Genomic DNA, 24,787 nt, shown 5'->3' with positions numbered 1-24,787 from the left:
GTGGCATTCAAGCATGTTTGAATTATTCCTGAAACAGAATCAAGAAATAAATATAGCTGCATGACGTAAAGAGATAAAGTGTTTATATATAGCTTCAAAAATTCTTGAAGAGGGGAAGGATGTTCTGTCTAGCCTGTCACATTGGAACCAAGGAGACCATTTGTCATATCCAACATTGTCTTATAGGCTCTTTTGTGATTTGGGGCAAATAACTTAGTCTCACTATAAATCAGCTGCTGACTTAAGTAACAGGATAAATCCATTAATACTTAGATATTTGTGAGTCCTTCAAATGACACTAAAATAAAGTCCATGAGTGGATTCCAACAGGGCAAAGGAGAGGAGGATGCATCTCCTTAGGTTCTGAGTCATCTGTCTTAGTGTAAGATAAACTGTGCCATAAGAGCATAATTGCCAGCAAAGCTAGGAGGTTTAGCTCCAGGAGAGACATCTATCATGTAGACATCTGCACTTGGTTAGAAGAATCTCACCCAGGAAACCATGAGGTAAAAATGCTTCCTCATGCCAGAAACCTTGAGATGTAGGGTTAATCAGAACAGAAAAAGAAGTAGGACAGATGTTTCTTTTCTTCAGTCTCTCAATAATTGCACTTGGTAAAGGGGTTTTTTTGGTGGGGGCACTGTTGCCAATAATGCATTGACAAAAATCCATTGTAATCTCTGTATTAAAAAAATTAGATTATTACAATCATAAAGTTGCCCTAGTGACTTCCAAGAAATAAACTTCTGGATGAAAAAGAAATTATTCAAATTAAACTTGGGTTAAATATGAATGATGATTGGGAAAAAAATCTTTGGAATTGTCCTAGGACAAGTATATTGAATGCTTACATACAGAGATCTTTGCTGGCTCTTTAAGCAGCACAAAACCCTTGTACTCTTCAACTTTCACTGCGCTCTTTGAATGCCAAGACCACCACAAAAATGAGACATGACTTCCTTCCATAGGATGTTTAGTAGATACTATGTCTTGTGATTACAACTGGTGGTCTGTCCGTCTGCGCTTTCCATACATCCCAACCTGATTATTACTTTTCCAGGTGTGAGGCAGTAGGTGAAGCAATATGTAAGTAAAAGTGAACTTCTACCACAAGCCTGAGTTCAGTAAAAGAAAAAAATTCATCTTAGAGCAAAATTCTTCTCCAACTACTTTATCACTGATATAAAGTTATTGAGTTGTCTCAAAAGCAAGTTAATTTACCAACTTACTATCTGCTGCCAAGTCTATTTTCTTAACCATGCATCTAGAAAGTCCCATCCCAGCTCCTTCTTCTGATGTCTTCCACTTTGACATTCTTCCTGGAATTACAGTTAGCCTGACTTAATTTAATTAGCATAAAGATGATGTACATGTTCTACTGCAGTATTACTTACATTCCTGTGTGTGTCTATAGACCCAAGGGCATCTTAATCTATGTCCAGGGCATTTTAAATTCACATCACTTACTCAGCTGTGACACAAAAAGATTAAAGGCTGTAGGGTTAGTCTACAAACTTCACCTTGGACTGTAAATGGGTTGCAGTAGAAATGATCTTTTCATTCTCTCTATGTACATCGCCTAGCACAACACAACCCTTGTCCAGTATCAGGATTCCTGCATATTTTACAGTAATACAAATAACTAATATCAATGAGCAAAATCTTTTTGTGTAACGGAGAAAAGCTGCATTGGAAGGAACTGACTTCTAGTTTAAGAAAACAGCAAAATCTATGCATTCAAGGATAAGTAAAATCCAAGAGACAAAATGATCAAATTCCATTGTCTTAATGGAATTCCAGATCTTAATGAAGGGATGTAATTTAAAATGCTTAAAACCCATACTGATTGAATCTTGGGGAAATCATAAGGTAGATTCAAGTAAATAAGAACAGCTAATATATCACTCTAGCTTTTCATCAGATTCAGGGCTCCTACAAGGTCTTGGGCAATCCTACTGAACCAGTGTGTGTGAAGCGTGTGGACTTCCTTACGCCGCTGCCTGGTTTCCTCCTCCCTGAGAACAATGCGATGAACGGGACTGGGAGGGCAGGAGAGCATCCAGCCCTGGACGACAGCTATTCACGCTGCTCCAGCCAGAGACCTGTCAGCATTTCCACTCTTTCACACAAGTCCCAACTTCAGACAGGGATTACATCATTTTAACCGCTTTTCTCACATTTAAAAAAGTCAAAATTAGTCAAAACAAAAACAGCAGCCATGTGTGCTCAGGGATGTGAGCGGAGAAATAAGGATAAACAAATCTGCTGTCTTGCATATCCTACCAGCAGTTCGTCTCAGCGTGATCCTTAAAAACAGCAGGGTGCCTAGCCTCAGCTTTTATCAAATAACATTTATAGGACACCCCACATTCCCTACCAGTGGACCACAAAGAATCAACAGGGAACTAATAGGCTGTCCTTTATTTTTGAAATGTTAAGGTCCAGCTTACTCAAAAAATAGTATGATGTATTTTGTTTTGTTTTGCTTTATAGCATGGGAAAAAATGAATGAGAAGTGACCCATACAGGCTTACTTATGAAAAATTATGGTTTGTATTACAGGCATGTTTATGAAAACAACTGCGTATAAGGACAATTACCCTTCAAAATCACAGTTCTGCATCTGCATGGACACATAAAGTTTGCAGTAAAGTCTGTTTTAAGGGAATGTCAGTTTTTCGGTATAGGAAGAGGGAAGGCAGGCTCTAGCATGTCTAGACAGATGTGTTCAGGGGTGTTGTCCCTAGACAGCAGAGGATATATGGCCTTTAAAGAGGACAAAGATTGGCTTTGCTATAAAAGAACAAGCCACTTCCTGGAGAGGAAGATGCACTGATTTTTTAGGAAAATGCAGACACATTGTGAGCTCCAAGGAACAGCGATCTAGAGAGGAAGGAAGAGACTGCAGTGTGAGGACTAAACATTACCTACCTATAAACTTTGTAATTAAGGCTCATAGCCTGTTATAAATGAGTCTTTGTACAATCTTCACCTAGATGACAAGAAGCAAATGCTTTATTTTATGTCTTTATTGTTTTCCTCTTCTGCTTCTCTCCTACTTGAAAAAAAAAAACCACCTTGTAAAATACACCTGTAATATGGATTTCACTGCTAGTAAGAAGGAAAGCCAAGGCGGAATATGCGTTGCAAGAGAAGCAAAAGGCTCTGCACTCAGGAAAAGACAAAGAAAGTAAGAGACCATAGAGATAACCTGATAACGCACGGGGATTTCCCAGTGAGGTGCCATGATTCCATGCTCAGACACTGACTCCCTGGATTCTCAAAGTTTCAAGGAAAAGGTGGCGCTGTTATGTTCGCAGAATTCATATAGAAAATAGGATATGTTTTCCAAAATTTTAATAACATATTTTGCAAAAAGTCAGCAGGTTAGGTTTTAGGAAAATTCAGAAAAGCAAGAAAAATATGTAAGAGGGAGACAATGGAAAACTGTTTTTTAGCTTTCATATTCTGCTAAGCACATAACATCCTTCCTTTGGCTATAAGACAGCTATATTTTTTAATATTTTATTGTGAATAAACACAGATACAGGTTCAAGGAGTTCTCTTCCATGATTCCCACTATGGCTTTTAACTTCTCAATAAGTGTATTGAATTGAGTTTCTTTCTCCATCATTTTCCAAATGATGAAATTGTTTTAACATTATTATGAAGATTAATGTATTGATGTTTTACTTATCTCAACTCAGTAGCTTGTGGCTTTAAAATGGTAGGAAGGGAAGTGGGGGTAGGACAGATGTAAAATCCTTTGAACAGAGAAATGATCCTGAAATCTACTCTTCTCTTTCTTATCAACTAACATTCACCTCTTATTATGTTCAAATATGCCAGACAGCGGTTAATAATAGATAAGTGTATCTAGAATGAAGGCCAAACACATCATTTCATGCTCCTTATCTCTGTAATCTCCATTCAGAGGAATTCTCTTCTTCTTCTGGAATCTGGGGCAACTATTCTGGAAACCGCAGCGATCGCAAACTCAGTATGTTATCAGTCCCCACAACACGTGTGAGCTGTGCCTGGAAGAAGAGCAGAGGAAGATATTGACTACCAGCAGATTTTTTTTCCATAATATCTGTAATGAGACTAAAGAAAGCGTGAGCTCACGGCACATTGGGTACGAAACAAAGGATGAACAACTTCACAAGGCTTTAAGGAAAACTGCCAGAAAAAGCATGGGAAAATGTGGCATTGAAACAGAATAGTAGATTAATGCATTAGTCTCTCATTGTCAGACTAGTAAGAAGCTAGCTGAGATTATTAATGAATGAATTGGTGGTCTCCATTTAGTAGACTTTCAGGAACATATCTCAAAGGCAGAGTGTAATTTTTAGTCTGCCTTTGGAAATCAGGCAGGAAAAGTGCAGAAGCACATGATTTAGGCTGGATGTGAGGACTGCTTCAAGGAATAAACAAAACATGTTGGCAGGCAGAGGTAAATATGGGTAATGTAAAATGCTAAAGTACACCTGATGTCTATAACATTTTCTTTATCTAAAGAGTGGAAAAATGCTCATCTGTAGAGCTTTGGAAACACACTGGATATATTTTGGTTTAAGAATTTTGTGACCAACACTGGCACAGTGTAGTTATTGCCGCTGTATGGTCGGTGCATGTGAGGCCTGGTGCGTTAGTCTTGTGCTCATAACAATTGGAATGAAATAAGAATATAATAATGGGAACGAAATAAGCATATTCAGAAATATCTCCCGTTCTGAGGGAAAGAACAGTTGAAATATCTTACCACCCAATTCCAATGCTACTTCTCAGCATGTAATGAAAATTAAGTTGTTTATCTCAAACAGAGAGCAGATCCACATGTCACCGCTCGACTATAAAAAGAAAATTCTGATCTCCCTTAGCCAAATCTCGTGCATTGAGAAGCTACAATACAGCACACCTTTTAGGGCATGATCCTTATTTACGCTCTTTAGACAGAAATATCCCAGAGGAGAAGGTTCCAGACACTCTTCCTTCCTCTCTTTTTCAAAGGAATTTTTTTCATCTTTTCAGGATGGCCAGCATGCTATTCTCAAACAGAAGCCAAAAGCTATAGCTTTTACTACAATCAGATTTAGCAGGAACTGAGAGGGAAAATAACATTTGGAAAAAATAATAATCCCAGTTTTAATGTTGATATAGTTGTTCATGAAATCTGGTGTAAATCCAATTTCTAGCCAGGGCAGTGCCCCCCAAAATGAGTATTCTGCCTCAGTTTTCAAGAAGACTGAGAAGTTACAATATGGTAGCAAGGTTGAATGATAATTTTGGAAGAAATCTGTAGAATTGGAAATGTATATTCCCGATGTGGCAGAAAATTTGTAAAAGCTGAATGGCCTAATTTAATCATGTAGGTAATTTTCATCCTCCAATACTCAAAGAATCAGCACAGCAATCACAAATCTTACAATAAGGATTTTCAATAGAATTTACAAATTTGTATTTGTTTTACCTATTGGCTAGGGTACACCTAGGATATATATTTAAGAAAAAGAAGGAAAGGGTATTCTAGATAACAGTAAAGTCAATAATCTGATGATAACAATATGCATAATTTTAGAATAAACTTTGAAGGAGAGGATAATTGGGCATTGCATAATTGGAAAATAACATAGACTGAAAAATGGATTTTCTAAGAGGAGGCTGTATCAAAGAAATATCATATCCTTCCTTGATTGTGTAAAGGAAGTTTTGAAAATAGTAAAGTACACCTCTCATCTAGCATAATTTTAGTTTGGTATTTGATACAATGTCACAAGGAAAAATATTGTTTAAGATGGAGAAGAAGAGTGTTAATGGTAGAATTGAAATTTGAATAAAATACTACTCAGAGAGAAGAATATAATGAAGTGCCTTGAAATGGGATGATTCAGGATATATCAGACTTCCTCAGGGATTGTTTTTAGGATGAGTCTTATTTAATATTTCCATAACTAATGGTCCCACAAGAAGTAGAAATATGCTAATTAAAATTAATGATAGCCCAGAAAGTCAGGAGGTCTCAAACCAGAGGAACATCAGACTAATCATATGTGGATTACAATAGAATAACAGAAATGTAACAGAATAAAACAAGGTCATTGACTAGAGATTAAGAACAAGACTTTTTGCGGCAAACTAAGAGCTTGCCAATTAAAGTTCTGTGGTGAAGAGAAAGCCTGAGAGTAGCCTATGAAGCACCAGTGTGATGCAACTATGAAAAAAAGCAAATGTGATCCTAAAGTGTATGAGGAGAATTGTATTCCTGTAGCTGTGTAGGCACTGATGTGACCTCATCTGAAGCACTCTACAGAAGTCTGACTTTTCATGTTCAAGAAATGTAAAATTGGAGCATGTTCTGGGCAGGGTTACTGGGATTATCAGAGGAACAGATGGTCTGGAAGCTTCATGTCCTCTTCATGGAGGAAGAACCATGTGAGCTAAAAGCCATCAGAACAAATGGGTATAAACTGGCTTTGAATGATTTCTGCCCAAACATGAAGTTTTCATAACCAGAGCAATGAAGTTCCAGCACAACCTCCTAGAATAAGAACAGTCAGGGAACAAGGAAGAGAAATGGGATCAAGTTAACTTAATATGCAAGTTTATTAGGATGTTATGAAAATAATTATATAGCACGACTCTTTGTAACAGCAATGTACAGGACTCAGTGAGTCAAGAGGAGCCCTTGAATCCTAATGTGATCCTGTGTCGACCTCCCTTCCCCCTCCTCGTGTCCCTTGAGCCCGTATATTACTTTGATCTGCCCACTCTGATCCTTCACCACAAAGGTATTCACACAAATTTACTCTCAGAGGAGGATATGACAGTGTCTCTTGAAATGTCCACTGTATATATTTCCCAAACCCTTTCAGGACTGTTTGCTCCTTTGAATAAACGGCTTGGGGTTTGTTTTTCCGGTAATCTTTTACAACTTAAAAAAGTCCTTCTGAAGAAGAAACCACACAAGTTTTCACAGTTAATTTGCATGTTCTTTGTTCCAGTCTAAATCTAATTCTTTAAAATATTTGTTGAGGTTTTTTCTTTGCTTTTTTTTTTTTTTCAACTTGGAAGGTCACTCTGAATCCAATTCATAATCTTCCTTTACAAAAATGGAGTTCCTAATTTCTTCTGAAACTAAAAATAGAGAATTTGTCTGATGATATCTTAATTTGTTTCCTTTCTCTTTAGTTTTAGTTCAATACGTTAAATAAACCCCCCCCCCAACCCTACAACACTGTAATGGTATATGCTTCAGCAACTTTGTGCAAATAAACTTGTATCGGCTGTCTGCTGCAACATTCTTTACTTAGTAAGTATAGAACTGCCACTCTTTAAATTCATTGACAGTTTCTGTCACAAGCATTTCCTAAGGGTGCTATATAAACTGAATAGGAAATCTCATTGTAAAACAAAGTTTCAGCAACACACTTTCAGCATCTTTCAGCAATAAACTTGAGTATAGGAACGTGATTTAAGCTGTTAGCATGACCTATATAACAAAAAAGTAATTTGTGTCATAAAACAAGTAGCTGTAGAGACTCAGCATTAAGAGAAGCAATTTGCAAAGAGCAAAAGAAGTTAAGCCTATTGTGTGAAAAAACAGCAGTAAGGAAATATGAATAAAATCATCCATGGAAAATGTATAATCATAGTTTCCAGAAAAAAAAAGAACAAAAATAAAATTACTAATACATTATTTTCTCCATAGAAACAATTAATTAACTGCCAACACCCTTTACAATATAATAGTGTTGAATTTCATAAAAGCTTTTCCTGAAGAAACACTGTAATAGTTCTGTACACAATCAACGTTGCTGTTTTGCTCCAGCCTTGACTCGGTGAAGTCCACTCTGTGGGATCATTGCACCCGTGTGGAACCCTCTGAAATACACACAAGTTGCTTACTGTAAGCTATGACTTCTGTTTACCTACAAGCGAGCAAACTGCAGTTTTCTATCAGAAATGAGTCATCGGATTCAAACCTCAGCCCAAGCTTGGCCAAAATTCAGGAGGCTCTAGACCCACTTCTGATTTTGCTGGTTAAACCTAGGCAGGCTGGCTCACATCCTGAGGAGTTCAACGCATAATTGCCTTTGAAGATTTGAGCCTTAACTATTTCTAAGCCAGACATCACCATGCCATCCATGTGACTAATGATAGCATTCTTAAGCAGCACATTCTGTTTGGACGAGAAACTTTGTCAAGCTTTTATTTTAAGATGACAGAAAAAGTACATGGAGAAAATTTTCTGTTGACAGTTTCTTATGGTGAAAATAAACATTATTTTTAGTGATACTTATATTTTTGCTGAAAATGTAATTTTTTCTGTGCCAAATGCCAACTTTTCAGTTTGGTGATTACTGGCTCATTTGTCGTCTTCAGCTGTAAGAGGAAATTAAGGTGACTTCTGATTATTTTGCTGCTTAATGGATATAGTTATGAGTCAGAGCAGTCTCAGACTCCCCCTTTGCTGCTAGGCATTTTGGCAAACTCTTGGATGATTTTTTTTCCCTGCACAGTAGCAGGAATGGGAAGTAATGTTCCATTCAATTCTTTCAGCTGTGACTACTATTAATTATTTTCAAGGTTTCCCTTAGGAAGACACTCTTACAGGAAACGTGCTCTTAGTCTCACCTATATGTACAGGGTAGTTATGCTTCTGGGAGACAAATCACTCCAGGTTAAGGGGGAAGACAAAATGTTTTTTCTGTGAATTCTCATGGTTTCAGTGCCAAAAAAAAAGTTTATGGAGCAGTGAGATTCTGACTACATGAACACTGGATAGGTTAAACATTGGACTTAGGCTGAAGGATTAGTTTAAGATTAATATGGTCACAAGGAGGTAATAGAGTTCACTGAAAATAGTTATTTAGCCATTAATAGGGAAATACTGCTACTGGCATTCCTTCAGGTACTGCCCATGGAGCTTCAGCTGTTGCATATCATAGAATCACGGAACGGTTTGAGTTGGAAGGGACCTCAAAGATCATCTAGTTCCAACCTCCCTGCCATGGGCAGGGACACCCTCCACTAGACCACGTTGCCCAAAGCCCCATCCAACCTGGCCTTGAACACTTCCAGGGAGGGGGCATCCACAGCTTCTCTGGGCAACTTGTTCCAGTGCCTCACCACCCTCACAGTGAAGAATTTCTTCCTAATATCTGATCTAAACCTACCCTCTTTTATCTTAAAACCACTACCCCTGGTCCTATCACTACATGCCCTTGTATAAAGTTCATCTCCAGCTTTCTTGTAGGCTTCCTTCAGGTACTCGAAAGCTGCTATAAAGTATACATTGTTTTTTATCTTTCGACATCGTTTTTTCATAATTCTTATAGCATTGCGAGTGAGAAGTACTCAAAATGAGCCACAAGTATCTAACTCCCAGCTAGCCTGAACAGAGGCAGCTGGCAAGCGCCGAGGAGGAAGTTCAGAGTGTTTGGCTACTGAGCATCCCCTAGTGACTGGCTGTCCCCATTACAGCCTCCTGCTTTTCGAGTCCTCAGAAGAGGCACACAGAGAAGCCCCGGTTTTTCGATCGGAACAACGGATTACTATAAAGAAAGAGTACCAGTGCCAATCCTAGACTTAGAAAAGCACTGACAAGCTACAAGATAAGTCATCATTTCAAGATAAGGACCTCTTTTTTAATCCAAGTAAATAACTTGGATTAAAAAACAGCCGCCATCCCTTGTTTGACCTACCAAAATAGGAACTGAAGACACTTCTACAGGTATACTATCTTTTCCCTTAAAATTAACTAATGATTTATAAATAAAATAATGAAACAAGGTACTGTTGGTAGTATTTCCACACTGGATGCTACAGCACGTTAACAAAGTTTACATTTCACAGAGAGATAACAATGTACTTTTTTTTGTCATCTGTTGGACTGCTTGCTGCCTTGGAATGATGAGGATGGGCAAGTTCAGACTCAAGAAAATCCTGCAAGCTGTAGAGTTTGCTGGTAAACAAACAGGAAAAAATCATCTGCTTCGGCAATATGTGGGATTCTTTTTTTTTTTTTTTTCTCCCTGCAACAGTAACTTTTTTTCTAAATACTTTCACCAGCTTCAGGAAAGGGTGGGTTAGAGTCAGGGGTTTCCTGAGCCTTTTCAGAACATGGTTTTAACGTAGCCGTGTGTTCAGAAGAGCCCCTAGAGAGTCTTGTTTTGGAACACTCTGACGCCTACACATTATTATCTTTGCTACGTTTTGCAGTTTTGTGTGAAATTTATTTTTAATCTTTAACAAAACATGCCCCTGTTTATCTTAAATTCAGAAAAGGTTTAATAATTTAAAACAAAATAACTTTTTAAATAATTAGATTTACAATGAATGCCAAAACATAAAAGTATAAAGCAAGTTAACAAGAAAGGACTTCTTAAAGATCAAAGAAAATGTGTTTATTTGATTTGATTAAAAACAAATAAAAAGTACTTTCACTTTAACAGGTTATAACTGGCTGTTGACAGAAACCAGTGAAAGAGTTTCCCAGCCCCACAGGATAAAGGTTTTCTTCTGGTAGAGGTTCACGTACTCAGAACAGATTGCCCACTGATATGTCAAAGGAATTATATTTTGAAAAGCGACAAAGCTGCATCAATATTAAAAACCATGGATACAAAGGCAAGCTTCCTTGGACAATATACTCCTTTTGCTATTATTAAGTAGGACTGATGATGGAAATCAATGGGTATTTCTATCTTCCATTCCCTCATACACAAAACAGCTCTGGGAATGGGAGAGGTACAAAGTACTATTTAATTTACTGGAAAGGCAGGACATATTAGCTCAAAAACGACTTTAACATAGCAGTAAAGTTCCCAAAAGATAGCTGGCTTCCATAGACCTCCTCTTCCACAGGCAGAGGAGGCTGGTGTGTGGAGCTTTTGCCCCGCCAGTCACGTTATGCCTCTGTCATGACAAGTTTCGAGTCCACTGGGGAAGTCTCTCCCCAAGGCTTCAGTGGGAAATGTACAGACCTCTCATGAAATGATGCCATGCTAGGATCCAGGCAAGAAAAAACTATGTAATTGAAACAGGAATTTGCTTTAAGTCAGGCTGTCTAAAACTTTGTTTAATGAGGTTTTATGTTTGTTAATACCAATTTAACTGCTAAAAGAGCATTTGAAACTGTATGGATTTTTCAAAAAAAGTAAACACTTTCCTAATTTCTAAAAGATAAAAGAATCCATGGTCTAAAGATTGCTTAAAACCTCAGAGAAGTCCTCTGGCTAAACCAAAATGACCAGATTTGACATTCCAAAAATGCTAAGGTAAAAACCATCCAGAAAATATTTAAAACATTCATACATTTCAGACCTTCTCTACACAAAATGAAAAAAAAAATCATTCTTAAAAAATTAATAATTTGCAGGTTATCTTTAAAAGCAACATGTGAAATTCATCATCCTAACTTTACAGAAGTAATCATTTTAGAGGAGCGGTAGTTATTTTCATGCTAATTTTAGAGTCTCCACATACACTTTTAAGAGTGTCCACACACAAGAATGGCCTCTTTAGCAACCACAGTCACTGCATCTCACCTCCCACCCTGTTACCATTGGTCTGGAATATGTCTTCAGGCAGACTATCCAGACCTGCACGCCAGCAATGTGGCCCGGGGCTGGCAGGCTTCAGCACACAGGGCCCTGCGTGCTGGGGCTGCTGTGCCTGGCGTGGTGCTGGCGAGCTGCTCTCTGCGCTCTGGTGAGCACAGTGCTGGGGGGCAGCCTCGAAATCATCTGCGCACAGAGGGCAGCCATACCTACCGCTTCCGAGCAGTCGAAGCACTCATCACTCACCACGTGCTCGTATTTCTGATCAAAGGTTTGGTCAGCCTGACGGTTGCTCGTGTAACTCCTATTAACTTGCAGCAGGGCCACAGAGAGGAATGAGATACTACTGCAATCATCCACCATTAAGATGCTCACTGTAAGATCATGAAAACAAAGCTGGTTGTGAAAGAAATCAAGCCTTGCTTCAATTTAAAATACTTGGTAATTTGATGAGAAAATGTGTGTGTGATTTGTGTTATGTCTAGAAGTTTTCCCTAGCGTGAAAGCCTTTAAAGGAAAAACAGATCTTTATTGCAGTGTATGTTCTTTTATGTTATGCGGCCTAGACTGTCGATTGCAGTGATGTCAAAAATGTACATGGAGTGATTGCATCCTGTCTCTGTCCTGCAAGAATGACTTTGAAAGTTAGATGTTTCATCTCTACAGTCATATCCTGGATCAACAAACTCAGTCAATAAATAAATACATTTAGTGACAAACCTAGCTTTTTCTGTAAGCTGCACTTAAACAGGAACTTGATTTGTTTTTTGTATTCACATCTATTCTATAATAATGAATCCAGCACCACAATATCCGAGTACCCATTATAAGATCAGAGAAACCTTTGTGGTACCCGTTTTCTTAAAAATTTAAAAAACCCCAGTCCTCCATTCATTCTTTTGAAGTCTTTGCTTTAAGCCTAAGACCTGAATACAAAGGGCCAGAGCTTTGGTTGAGAATGTTGGTTTAAGTGGTGAACTGATTTTGCCCAAGAAAGAAGAAAATAGAGTATTAAAGCATATGATTTTTTTGGTAATTTTTTCCCAAAGCTGAGCGTGACATTAAAACATGTATAAAATTCCCATTTAAATATTGCTTTTTATGCAAGGTTTGGTCTTTGGTTGTCACGCATGGAACTTGTGGCACCAAGGCTATCCGGCACAAAATCTGAAAGGGTTGAGTGAGTTACAGGTCTCAGAAGAAATACGCCAGATGTACACCTGGAGCTATGCAGCGAAATTTGTGGAAAACTTTCTCATGATCTTTGGAAAGTCTTTCAAAGTTCTTTAAGTGCAAGCTAGTATCAATCCTGTCACCATACTGTTATTGTTGCTCTTAACAGGTGCCTACTAACACAACACACCCACTGTTCTCAAATTTCCCAAGATTAACCTGCCGCAGGTCCGTCCCCGTCAGTCACTGACGGAAGATGAGGGCCCTGGGGCTGCCCATGGTCCTTGGTAGAACAGCGCACCCCGACACCTCTTGTTCACACAGCGCTGCCCAGGGAGGCTCCATGGCTGGCTCAGCTCCCAAGGCCGTGTTTACCTCAGGAACTATCACTGCCTCATTTTGCTACCTCAGTCTGTCAGCCCTGTGACACTGTTGTGGTGACCCAAGCTCTCTGCTTTTGCTGCCTGTGGCTCATTGGGGAAGGATGGATTTGACCAAGAAGAAGATCCCCCACCTGACACCACAACATGGCTGCCCTGGCCTACTGCCGGAAGCCATTGGTCACCCCCAGCTCCCGCTGGGGGCCAGGGTGGCACAAGAACAGCTGGGTTTTGCCGGCCTGTGGGGACAGCGCAGTAAGTCTAGGAGCAAGAGCCCTGGAAGCAGCCAAGCCGTGGCCAAGCAGAGCGCACGGCCGGAGCGGCAGCTACCGGCCCTCACACCGCCCCAGGGTACAGCCCGGCGGCCGCCACCAACCGCCCCCGTCAGGGCAGCTGCGGCCCCGCCCCCCGCGAGGCCCCGCCCCTCCCACTAGCCCCCGCCCCGCGCACGGGGAGGGTGCTGCTGTTCCCTCCTTGCGTCTGACGCAGCGCGCCGGGGGCGGAGCGGAAGTGAGGAGGAGGAGGAGGCGGAAGTGGGTGCTCGTGTGGGGCCAAGATGGTGAGTGCGGGCTGGCGGCTGCGCCGGGCGGGTGGAGGGGGGCGTCGTACTCGTACGGGGCGGGCCGGGCCGGCACCGCCGTGCGTGTGGCAGCCTGTCCACCCCGCTCAGCGGGGTTGCCGCGGGTGGCGGCCGTTGGCCGAGGGGCGCTGGGGCAGTGCTGAGTCATGGGGTCCGGAGCGGCCATGGCGGGCGCTTGTGTTGCCGCGTCGGGGTCCTCAGCGCGGCGGGGGGGGGTGGCGCCCCTCGTGTCCCCCTGCGCGGGCCGGTCTCCGCTCGGTCACCGCCGGGCATCTTCGTGCCGCTCGGGGCCGGGAAGGCGCGAAGGGCGCATGGCTGCCGTTAAAGCCTTTGTCCTGGGAACGGGGCGGGGGCCGGAGCCCCGGTAATCCCCAGCCTCCCGGAGCCCCGGTAATCCTCGAGCCGGGGGCTCTCGCGGCGGGGGGTCGTGCCTCCAGCCTTCGGTGGGTAGCGCTGGTGTCACCACCTAAGACGGACTGGGCACTGGTGTCACTTGAGAGCGTTACTTTTTGGGTGTATTTCATGGTTTTCTCCTTACTTTAACTTTGATCTTCCCTCTTGTCCCATCTTCCAGGTAATGTGTCTCTCTAATGCTTTAATTTACAGCAATCTCAGAAAGGTCTGGTCAGTGTTGAGTGTGTTAGTTGGTAAATGCTTTATATGCGTGTAATAGCAGATATTTTAGGGTTTTCTAATAGCTGTTAGGTTATTGACAATTAACATGTTAGTACAAAAGACCTTAAGTATGGATTTTCTATTGGATCCAACAGTGCTGCTGGAGGAAACTGCTGCACTGAACAGCTCATCGCTGTTACCTTCCACAGATTATTGCTGTCACTTTCCAGAATTTATTATATGTTAGCCTATTGGTAGAGCAATTTGCATGAACAATCCTAAAATCACTTCAATAAAATCGGGCAGGTTAGCATGAAATTAGTGGTCTGGGTTAAGATGGCTTTACTTAGTAAGTCTGTGGAGGTGTGTTTTTCTGGTCTTCTGCCACAAGTTACTGGTTTTCCTTTGTTCTTTCAGTTAACTGGCGTACAAGACCACTTGAATACACCTTATCCTCTTTTGGCAGCCTTAAAACATGGACAAAACAATTTGATCTTACTTGATTGTGTCTGTATTGAAGTAAATGAAGGAATGTTCAGACATGTGCCTTTCTGTCCTGTCAGCTAAGCATGACCTGCCACCTTCTTTTCCATCCCTGCAGCCCAGGGTGGGTATGAACAAGGGGTAATTGTGAGTTTAACTGTTTTGGCCAGATCCAAAAAATGTGTTATCAGTACCTTTAACTGTCATCAGACTCGTTTGTGTTTGGGTGGTGTGTTTTGGGGTTGGTTTTTTTTTTTGAGACTCTTTAAAGTCTAGGCCTTGTATATGAGTAGTTGGAGGAGTCTTTGAGCACTTTGTTTCATTTGCGTGGCCCGATGGCCTATATGAAAGTAGTCTGGTTCTGTTAAAGCAATCCTACTTTTTTGTTCCAGAATTCCAGAGGCGCTGCTTCTCTGTTGAAGGATAGTATTCCGATTACTGAATTTTCAGCTTCAGGACCATTTGAAGGTCAAGATCTTCTGCGTAGAGGGTATGCTTTACTTTTTCTCATTGAGTTGTGCCATAGCTGATGTTCAACTTCAGATGTAGGAAGAAAGCATGTATTGGATGTTGACTTTTTAAAGAAGGTTCTTGGCAGATACATCTCAAAAGCTGTAGCTGAAAGTGCACGTGTTTAGTCAGATTGTCTGTCAAGCTTGAATTTTCTGTGAAACTCTTCAGTTCAAGAAGTAGGTAATATTATTCTACTTTTACCTGTTTGATACATCTTTTTAGAAAAGTGATGGCAAGGTATTAATAATTATGAAAGATATGCTAGTTGTAAAATACATGTAGACATGAGTGCAAAACTATGTACTATGGCTTGGATAATGAAACTAAAATAAGTGCATGGAGTTTAAAATGTGGGTAATACCTTCCTCCCCCCCCGCCCTCCCCCACCATAGTTGTACATACAATATTCAGTTCCAAAAGCTTGGAGTGTTCTAACGTGAGATACTATGTAGCTTGGATGTAATTAAACCTGTGATGTTTTCATTTATTAATATTTTTCTCTATTTCTGAAAGGAGTCAAGGAAGAAAAACTGTCACTCTGTTTTGTCAAATGTAAAGAAAAAAGGATGCCTGAAATTAATTTTTTTCTTTTGGTAGTGCTGTAGTTAGAGGTCTTATTTACTGCTTCACTGTTAAGCTTTTTTTTTTTGATAGTTGGAAGTGCATTAATTGTGTGTGTCTCTAGGTTGATGTTTGTATCTGAGATTAGTTTTGGAATGCAACTAAAAAAGCAGTAGCCCGATGAATTTTTTTGAAGTTCAGGGGTTTTTTTACTTCAATTTCTAGCTTTACAAGTGTGAAAAATGAATTGTTGCCCAGCCACCCACTGGAGCTGTCAGAAAAAAATGTAAGTATAACATCAAATGTAGCCATCTTCACTCTTAACTAATTATGAAATTTAAATTAACAATGTGGTTACCAGGACTGCTTTGTGCAGTAACAAGTAATGAGCAGGGTCTTGCCTTTAACAGAACAACGATGTTCAACAACAGTAACACTTTATTTATACAAATATCATCATTGGCAAATTTGTTTAATGTTAACCTCCCACTTGTGACTCTCTCCACTTCAAGTATGTAAGTGGGTTTCCAAGTAGGGATTTGCTTACTAACTTTTAGATGACTAAACCTTACTAAGTTAGTAGTGTATGCAGCTTCTGTAGTTAGGTGGGGGGCACACCTGTCACCTCTGGAAGGCTGATCCTCCCATTTTGTCTGTAAGTTTACCACATATCTTCACTTTTAGACTTTCAGTCTGTGAGCCCATAAATCCGTATTTAAATTATTTGATCCTATCTAGAAATTTTACACGTACAGTTTGTCATGTGTGCAGTCTTGTCCAGCTTAGTCATTACTCATGGTCTGTGGCCCATAGGTTGAAGGTAAAGGGAGACTAGACTGAGCCTTGGCTAAATAGCTGATTGAACTGAATCTCATCTCTGGTGCCTGTTTGGTCACAGAAGATTTAATGTAATAAAATATCGTGAAGCAAAGGCAGTACTTGGATGTAATGTTCCAAATTGCTAAGATAATCAGCATGATGAGGTCTGAGTGTAATGTCTCATGTATTCTAATTCTAACCAGAGATAGTGTTGTCTTTGGTTAAAGGGATGATGTTAATGTGACAAGAAATTCATGAGCTTATTTACTAATATTTTAAATGTTTTAGAGCTATTGATTTTTTTTTTTGTAACTGACTGCTATAAGTTAGTTTTTAACTGTTCTTGCTGTATAATATCTGCATAATTAAAAGATTACATGCTAAAGAGGAAGAATGCACAGAAATAATTAAAACGGCCAATGTGATCCCCTAAGAAGTATGTGAAACTTTTAAATTGTTTTTTTCCACATATTGTTTGGTTAGTTTTTCCTGTAAGTTTATGGCTGATTTATCTAAGAATTATTTTCATGTACATTTGAACGTACATGTACTTATGTTAGCCTGAGAGAGTTATGGTTGTTTTTACTGCTGTAAAGGATAGGTTATTCAGGTAGCACTAGTAGAAACCAAATCTTACCACTGCCCAGATAAGGACTATTACCTTTATAAAATAAAAGAAATGGAAAAATAATGTGACCAGAATTATAAGTTTGGGATGAGGCATATAAATAGTGTTTTCTGCTAACTTTTGAAGAGCATTCAACACGAGTTGTTAAGAAGAAAATGCATGTTATGCCTTTGACTTGTATTTTCCTGTTGTTTATTGGGATCTCTCCACATAAAATGGGATGATATTCTTGTACTAGTAGGCTTTTGTCAGGGTGATTGAGTACGGGTTTTAAAACAAGAGATTTGTAGTTTTTGTTTTGCTTTACTGTGTCAACATTACATGTGTGTAGTCACTACTATGAAAGCCAAATTTGAGTCTGGATTACTCAAGCTTAAGTTAACATTAAGTGTAAGTTACTTTTTGTGTACTTCAGTATTTGTGAGCCAGCACTTTTTCATTAAAAGAACCCTCTACTAAATAGATTTTCTTGGTCTTACTGATCAGTTTTAGAGCAGTTGGTAAAATTACGAGCTTTCTTTTGCTTTTTGGAGTCATATGGAGTATAAGTGGTGCTCTATCTGCCTCCTTGATCAGAAAAGAAGTATTTCAAGTGTTTTCAAGTAGAGTCTTTGATGGCTAACAATAACATCAATTGTGGCTTTTAAGTTTGTGTTCTTACTTTAAACCAGAGTTCGCTTCCAAGTCATGCTGACAATATTGTAGTAATGTAAAGTAGTGCAAAACTACACCACTTGGTGGTGTTATATGTCCTGATTGTCAAAAATAACAAAATAAAATTGCTACTATTGATTTGTAATAAAATCCAGCAAAAAGCAATTTCAGTTTCATAACACAAATATTACTGCATCACTATATTTCCTGTGCATTTGAGACACATATGATGGTGAACTTTTACATATAAATTTAATAAGCATGTTCCTTTAAATAGGATGTCACAAATGTCTTCTATGGCTGTACTTGAAAGTAACTTTTTCTGAAATCAATGTTGTTTGTGATAGTTCCAGTTAAATCAAGATAAAACAAACTTTGCCACACTGAGAAATATTCAAGGACTCCACGCGCCTTTAAAGCTGCAGATGGAATTCAGAGCAGTGAAACAGGTAGGCATTTTTGTCCAACTGGTGTAACTGGAACTGCTTTTTTTATCTTAGGACATGCCTTGAGAGACACATCTGTCTGTGTTGAAATACCTTGTGTTTCCAAAAGAAATTCTTTCACTGGACTGCTTTTATTAAAATAAAACAAACATTGCAATTAATAGTTTCCAGAACAGTCAATACGCTAAAGCCTTTTCAGCTGTTGTTCTTTTATTGGTTATGTGGTGAAGTGGTAAGTACTTTAGCTTTTCTGTGGACTAGCTTTCTGTAAGCCTTCAGAGAAAAGCAGGAGGAATTGAGTATTAATTCCTAAAATTACTACTCTCTTCTGTGGAACGTATGACCTTCATGGGAAGGAATCTCTGCACCTGTAGGGAAAAGAGACTTGGAGGTCTGAAGCAGGTAGTGATTTGGGAGTAGATATAGAGGTAACAGGAAACCTGAAGCAGAGGATTTGCTATGAGCTTATTACTGTTCCACAGCCTTTCTTGTAAGATTGGGGAGGTCTACAGGGAGTGAAGTTCAAAGGTTTTAGCTCTTAATTGGGAAGCTGAGTCTGTCTCCTTTTTCTTGTTATCTCCTAGGATGGAGAGTAAATGGATGGTGACTTTGACTTTGTCCCTTAGGAAACGTAGAAAGCTCATTGGTCCCAGTAAACTTTTTTGACTTGTTGAAGGTTGTCAAGCTATTAAGAGTTGTTTTTCCAAGTGAGTTAGAATGATTTTATACTCTCTTGTAATGGATCAGGTGCTACTGAACCACAGTGGGCTGCATTAAATTTGGCAGAAATTACTGGTCTTGAAGATGTGAAAGTCAGACAGGATGTATGAAAACATCCCTTGATCTCAGCTGTGCTGTCTTATGAGGAAAAAATCTTTTTCCAAACTTACGTTAGCACATGGCAGAAAATGAGGCAGGTGAGGATATCCTGCTAGTGTGTCTCCACCGGTATTCTTGAGGGATGGGTAGGGGAAATGTGGTGATTAGGAGGTTTTTCACTCCCAGCTTCATGTTAGATACACAAACTCTCTTGTGGCTTAATTTCATTTTTCTAAAATATTTACTGGAAAAGTGTATTTGAACTTCTGACAATTGTACCAGTAGCGATTATGGAAATCTTTGACATAATCTGTGTGTAAGGAGATAGCTATGTGATAATTTTATGGTTGTAAAATATGTTCATGGTATAACTGAAGTATCACTACTAGTGGTGAATGCAATTGTAAGTACATCTATACCATTCTCAAAATATTTAGGCTCCGAATTCTGTGTGTACCACTCAATATTTTTTGTAATATTGTGGGTGAAGGGCACAGAAGAGTGTTGAAAGTAAATGGGAGTGGACTTGAAACTTAAAAATTGGTGGGGATCAGAGAAATAAATATGAATTTAGATTAATTGCAAGGAGGATTATGTTTAGATGTGAAAATCAATATAGCTCTTTCACTTACATTCCTGACTTGTGTTGGAGATGTAGGAAACTTAGAATGTTGTTTCCAAACACTGCAGTAATGTCAGTCACCCAATATTGACCTAGGGCTGTACATGTGTGTGTTTACAATGAGCCTCCCCAGCTTTGTGTGATAACAGAAGAGGCAGAAAACCTACCTTTTTTTAAAACTATGCTCTTTGCTGTAGTAGCTACACTGCAGCAAAAGCTACAAATCTAGTGAAAGGCTGTTCTTTTCAAAACAGAGATAAGCAGTAGAAGATGGTGGTGTTAGGTAGGTTTTTGCTATCTATGTATGCCAGTAGTTCTCGTTTCATCTTTTTTTTTTTAAGGAAAAATTGACTTTGCCTGTTGCTTTTCTCAGTCATTTCAGATTGAGAAATCCAAATATAAACCCCCTCTATTTCAGACTTGCAGAAACTTGAACTCTTGCTGTCTTTTTACAGGTCCAGCGTCTCCCATTTCTTCACAGCTCAAACATGGCGCTGGATACTCTGAGGGGAAATGATGAATGCATCGGTTTTGAGGATATCCTTAATGGTAAATACATTCTGTTTTGAATGTTATGGAAACATATAAAGGTGAAATTGGGGAACTGTGAAGTTTTTTGCCTCTACAGAATAAGAGAATTAAATGCACAGAATACAAAGAAAAAATTGAATTCCTAAAGGCAAAGAAGCACTGGGAGGAGGAGAATAAATGTGGTTCAGCTGCTAGTTGTGTGGAAATTACTCTGAAATATTGAGTAAGCCAGTATTTGCTTGTAGGCTGGGTTTCTAAAGGAGTTGAAGATTATGCATTCACACTATATGCCTGTTTCCCCAGAAACTTTTGAACTACTTGTGCAGATTTTGACAGGTGGAGGTTACAAAGATACAAAGTTTCTAGTAAATTCTATGATTAAAAAGAAGGAAAGGCTAGAGGAGAGATACCAAACTAAGGAACCAGAGATGTGGCAAGGGGAAGGATCCCTCATATTAATTCAGCAGTTTGCAGTTGTGTGGTGGGCTGTATGTGTGGAATAGAATAAACTTGGAAAAATAGTTTAAAATATTTATTTATTTCTAGCTAGTAGTTAAGGACATGGAAGGGAGCAGAAGGTATTTTGAGGTAGGATTGGAGAATAGTAAGAGCCAGGGAGATGAAACTGGAAATAATGGACGGGTAAGTGGGAATCTAGAGGCATGAGGTAAATCTGGGATTATTTTCTGGGATGGATGTACAGGGAGAAAGGAAAGGAATCATGGGTTATTGTGTTTCAAGGGGTAGAGCAATGTCAAACATAATTTATAGGAATTTGGTTATTTACCATTGCTCACAACAAGCTGTTACATGTTTATAGAGTGCTAAGGAGTGAGTTAGAAGTGGTTTTGGTTAGGTTCTATTTATCAGTTGAGGCTGATAATTTTGGTGTCTGGAGGAATCAAAGGCATTAATATGCCCTATGTATGGAAGGAAAACTCTGATATACCCATAAAGAAAGATGTATTTTTTCCAAAGTGCAGTCACAATATTTTTTTTTTTGGCCTTGATTTTTTTTTTCATTTTTCTTTTTTTTTGTATGGAAATGAAGATCATGCTGTGGGTATTGGTAGCTCTTGTGTCTATACGTTCCTTGATAACCTTTGAGTACAGTGGCTAATGTCAACCATACTTTACAGAATGGAGGAAATATCAGAGATATTTAAAGGCATAGAATTTCTGTGAAACTAGGTTGTTAGGTGGAGAAGAGAAACCAAGAGTATGTCCCAGCTAACAGAAGGGCTGGAGTGTGAGCTCCTGTTGTGCAGACAAGTTGTATTGGAAAGAGGTGTGGGGCACTTGTGGGGAAAAGCTTCAGCCAGACTTGAGTTTTCTTAAGTAAAAACTCCATCAGCCTTGAGATTCGGGCTATAGGAGACTGCTTATGTAGAACTGGTTGGTTGTACTTGAAGTGTGTGTGTCCTTATGACATGCTGTGCCACTATTGATGTATTTGTTATCTGATCGTTGCTTTGGATAGAGACTTAGGAGTTACAGACCTGCATTGTGCAACACTGTGTAAGAATCAATAAAGTAACTGTTGCACTAAGCATCAGAATAAAAAAAAAAAAAGGAATACAGTTGTGCTCATAGTTACTGGTCTTTGTAGCTTGGTAAAAGCCTCATGCTGTTGACTTTTTTTTTCCAGATCCTTCACAGAGTGAGGTTATGGGAGAACCGCACATAATGATGGAATACAAGCTTGGTTTATTGTAACAAAATGTACTCCACAAATGTTTTGTGTGTGTCTTTATACTGCACATCTAAATACATGATACTAAATTGACACTCACAGTGTTAAGCAGTCCTACAGTTATCATTTGCCTTCCTTGATGAAAAGGCACATTAAATGTTTAAAGTCTATAAATTGTTCTGTGCTTGTTGTCAATTATATAAATATCCTGTAACTAGGTAGTTTAAATAATTTCTCTTCATACACTGCTCAGGACAATAGGATCTTAACTATGGAAATGCTGTATATGTATACAAGAAATCAAAAAATACCCTTGCATTTTAAAGCTGATTACTGTAGGTAAATGCATCAGTGGATGTTCTTGCAGAAGAACTTTTTAAGGGGAAAAAGAAGGTATTTTCCATTGAGTAACTCTTTGTTCATGACAATTTCCATACACTTTTTAAACTATTGAATAAAAGTTTGCTATAAATGCTATTGCGTTCCAAAATATATTTAATCATAAATCAATAATCTCTTATCCATAACACAGTGTTGTTCCTTTTTCTTGCAATATCTTTAAAGATCTTTAACTTCTGCACTGCCAATGGAATCATGCGTACATTTTTTTTATCCGTCCCTGTTGACAGTTGTTCACGAGTGACTCATTAAGCTTTTGTGCAGAATTGGAAGTATCGCTGTAAGAAGGGAGTTAAAGGTCTGGATTTTTTCATCTGTGTCCCTGAGAGGTTATCCTGGTTTCTGGAAGTAGAAGCAAGTTCCATGTGGAGTTTAAAGGCGTGTTTTAAAATCCATTTGGGAACATAATCCAAAAGAACACTCCTAGATCTGGGTATTTTGGTATTCAGTGGTTACGAAAGAATGCAGTGCCTAATTATGACAGTACCTAAGAAGATGCAGTGGTACTTGATGACAAATCATTTTTTGTGGGTTTACCAAAATCAGATCTTAATTAAGGGAGAATTAGAGACCTATACTTAAATACATCTTTTAAAAGGGTGAGCCACTGAAAGGTTTTGTTGTGTACTTAAGTGTGTGTGTGATTAAATTCAGGGCTGTAAAAACTATTTTCTGATGTTGTATACATGAAAGTGTCATATAAATCCTGCGAGGCAGCTAATATGATATGGCATAGTAGAAGGGGAAAAAAAAAGTCTGTGGTTCAAAAGATGTCATCTCTTGTCATATGTGGGGAGCTAGAAACAATATTTCTAAGACAGGAACTGTCTTTATTCAGCAGGTTTTAATGACTTGGTTAAACTGCTAAGTGCACTTAGTGTTCTGTTGTAGATAATTTTAGCAGAAATGTTTCTATAAACCTCTTTTCACAATCGTAAACATTTCTTGTGCTTTTCAGTGTGCTCAGAGCTGCCACAAATTCCCTATCCATGTGGGTGAAAGCTTCTAGCTTCCATCCTGTAAATTTCACAGTGCTTTTATGTGCATCAATTGCAAAACATTGCAGCAAATTAAAAAAACTGAGATGACACTGTATGAGACACTTTCCTGGTGGTTTTATATTTAGACTTGTTTCATTTAGGAAGTGAAGTTTCTAAAACTGTCTTTCACTTGAGAGTTGCAGAGATTAGAGGCTTGTGCTATGAAATACAAGTTATTTCATTCGTATTTTTTCCTTAGGGAGGTTAAACATAGGACCAATAAATTGAACATTCAAGCATAGACCTACTCACTGTTTTGTATTCCACAGCTGTCCTGGTCTTTCTGTGAGCTGATACACTTTATTAAATAGCAGAATTGGCTGCTATTTTATGATTGACAAGTTTCTTGGCAGTTCTGTATAAAGCAAAAGTAAACTGTTGTTGTAAAGCAAGCTTGGGGTATAGTAGGGTTTGTATTGTTCCAGGCTCAGGCCAGAAAGGCTGATGGATTACCTTGCCAGGTCTCGGATAAATTAAGGTATGGGCATGTTTTTTTAGGAGGATTTTCAGGTATGCTTTCCTGCCAGCTCTGTTCCAGAAAACAGGGAGCCATCCTCTAGTTGTACACAGTTACTGGTAGCTTATAGCTCCCTGCCTCAGTGTATCTAGCTAGTTGGCCTTTCGTGGTGGTGGTTGAAAGATGGATGCTATTGTATCTGAGCAAAGCTACATTAAGACAAGTCATATAGTGGAGTTTCTCATTAGTGCAGTGAGGAGCAGACACATATTAGGAGGCTGGATATAATTTCTGGGTGGTTTTGTTCAACAATTAGTATACTTTAATCTTGGGTGAGATCAAGCCATATTCAGAGTAAGGAAGTTGCATTGTTCATTATGTCTGTAAGGAAGCTAATTTTAGGGGTTGTCCAGGCTGGAAAGCACATGGTAGGTGTAAGAGGTCTGTGTGTGAATATATGCTGTTAAAGTAATAGAAGTCAAACAGGACTGAAGCAAAGAGCTTTTGGGATCAAAAGAAAGGGTTACGCTTGCACAGTGTTAGAGTGGGTTGAGTTGGGGACTGGGCTTCCTGGTCCAGCCTCTTCTCCCTATTTCGACAAGCCTCATTCTGTAAAGCAGGCGCCGCAAGCAGCAGCTCATGGGGGCAAGCCAAGCGAGGTGTGCTGGCAAGTGGAGCTGGGACAGACCCAGCCTTGATCTCATGTTGGACCCAACATGGGCAAGGGGAGGAATCACAGAATGGTTTAGGTTGCAAGGGACCTTGAAGATCATCTAGTTCCAACCCCTCCACTAGACCAGGCTGCCCAAAGCC

The 24,787-nt window shown here is 39.2% G+C and overlaps 1 protein-coding gene across 3 annotated transcripts; it reads left to right on the top strand.

The window, feature by feature from the left end:
• Nucleotides 1–13,580: 13,580 nt before the first annotated feature.
• Nucleotides 13,581–22,555, top strand: POMP (proteasome maturation protein). Of its 3 annotated transcripts, XM_054812708.1 has the most exons (7): nucleotides 13,581–13,673; nucleotides 14,727–14,916; nucleotides 15,185–15,282; nucleotides 16,092–16,152; nucleotides 18,315–18,416; nucleotides 20,310–20,403; nucleotides 22,034–22,555. In XM_054812708.1, the coding sequence occupies exons 2-7, from the start codon at nucleotides 14,833–14,835 to the stop codon at nucleotides 22,099–22,101; spliced, it is 507 nt and encodes a 168-aa protein (XP_054668683.1). In that variant the 5' UTR covers nucleotides 13,581–13,673; nucleotides 14,727–14,832; the 3' UTR covers nucleotides 22,102–22,555. The 3 variants fall into 3 exon arrangements, with proteins under 3 accessions (XP_054668683.1, XP_054668684.1, XP_054668682.1); XM_054812709.1 differs by lacking the exon at nucleotides 14,727–14,916 and having other exon boundaries at nucleotides 13,587–13,673; XM_054812707.1 differs by having other exon boundaries at nucleotides 13,660–14,916.
• The last annotated feature ends 2,232 nt before the right edge of the window (nucleotides 22,556–24,787 follow it).

Source organism: Grus americana, chromosome 1 (assembly GCF_028858705.1).
Source record: "Grus americana isolate bGruAme1 chromosome 1, bGruAme1.mat, whole genome shotgun sequence".
Classification (NCBI taxonomy): domain Eukaryota; kingdom Metazoa; phylum Chordata; class Aves; order Gruiformes; family Gruidae; genus Grus; species Grus americana.
The sequence above is the reverse complement of the archived record's forward strand: the minus strand, read 5'-3'. Positions and strand labels throughout refer to the sequence as shown.

Excerpts from the sequence above, each read along its gene's own strand:
- POMP (XM_054812708.1), top strand. The coding sequence starts at position 14,833 with ATGAAGGAATGTTCAGACATGTGCCTTTCTGTCCTGTCAGCTAAGCAT. Across the intron at positions 18,417-20,309 it reads AATTCAGAGCAGTGAAACAG|GTCCAGCGTCTCCCATTTCT; the intron begins GTAGGCATTTTT and ends GTCTTTTTACAG. Across the intron at positions 20,404-22,033 it reads TTTTGAGGATATCCTTAATG|ATCCTTCACAGAGTGAGGTT; the intron begins GTAAATACATTC and ends TTTTTTTTCCAG.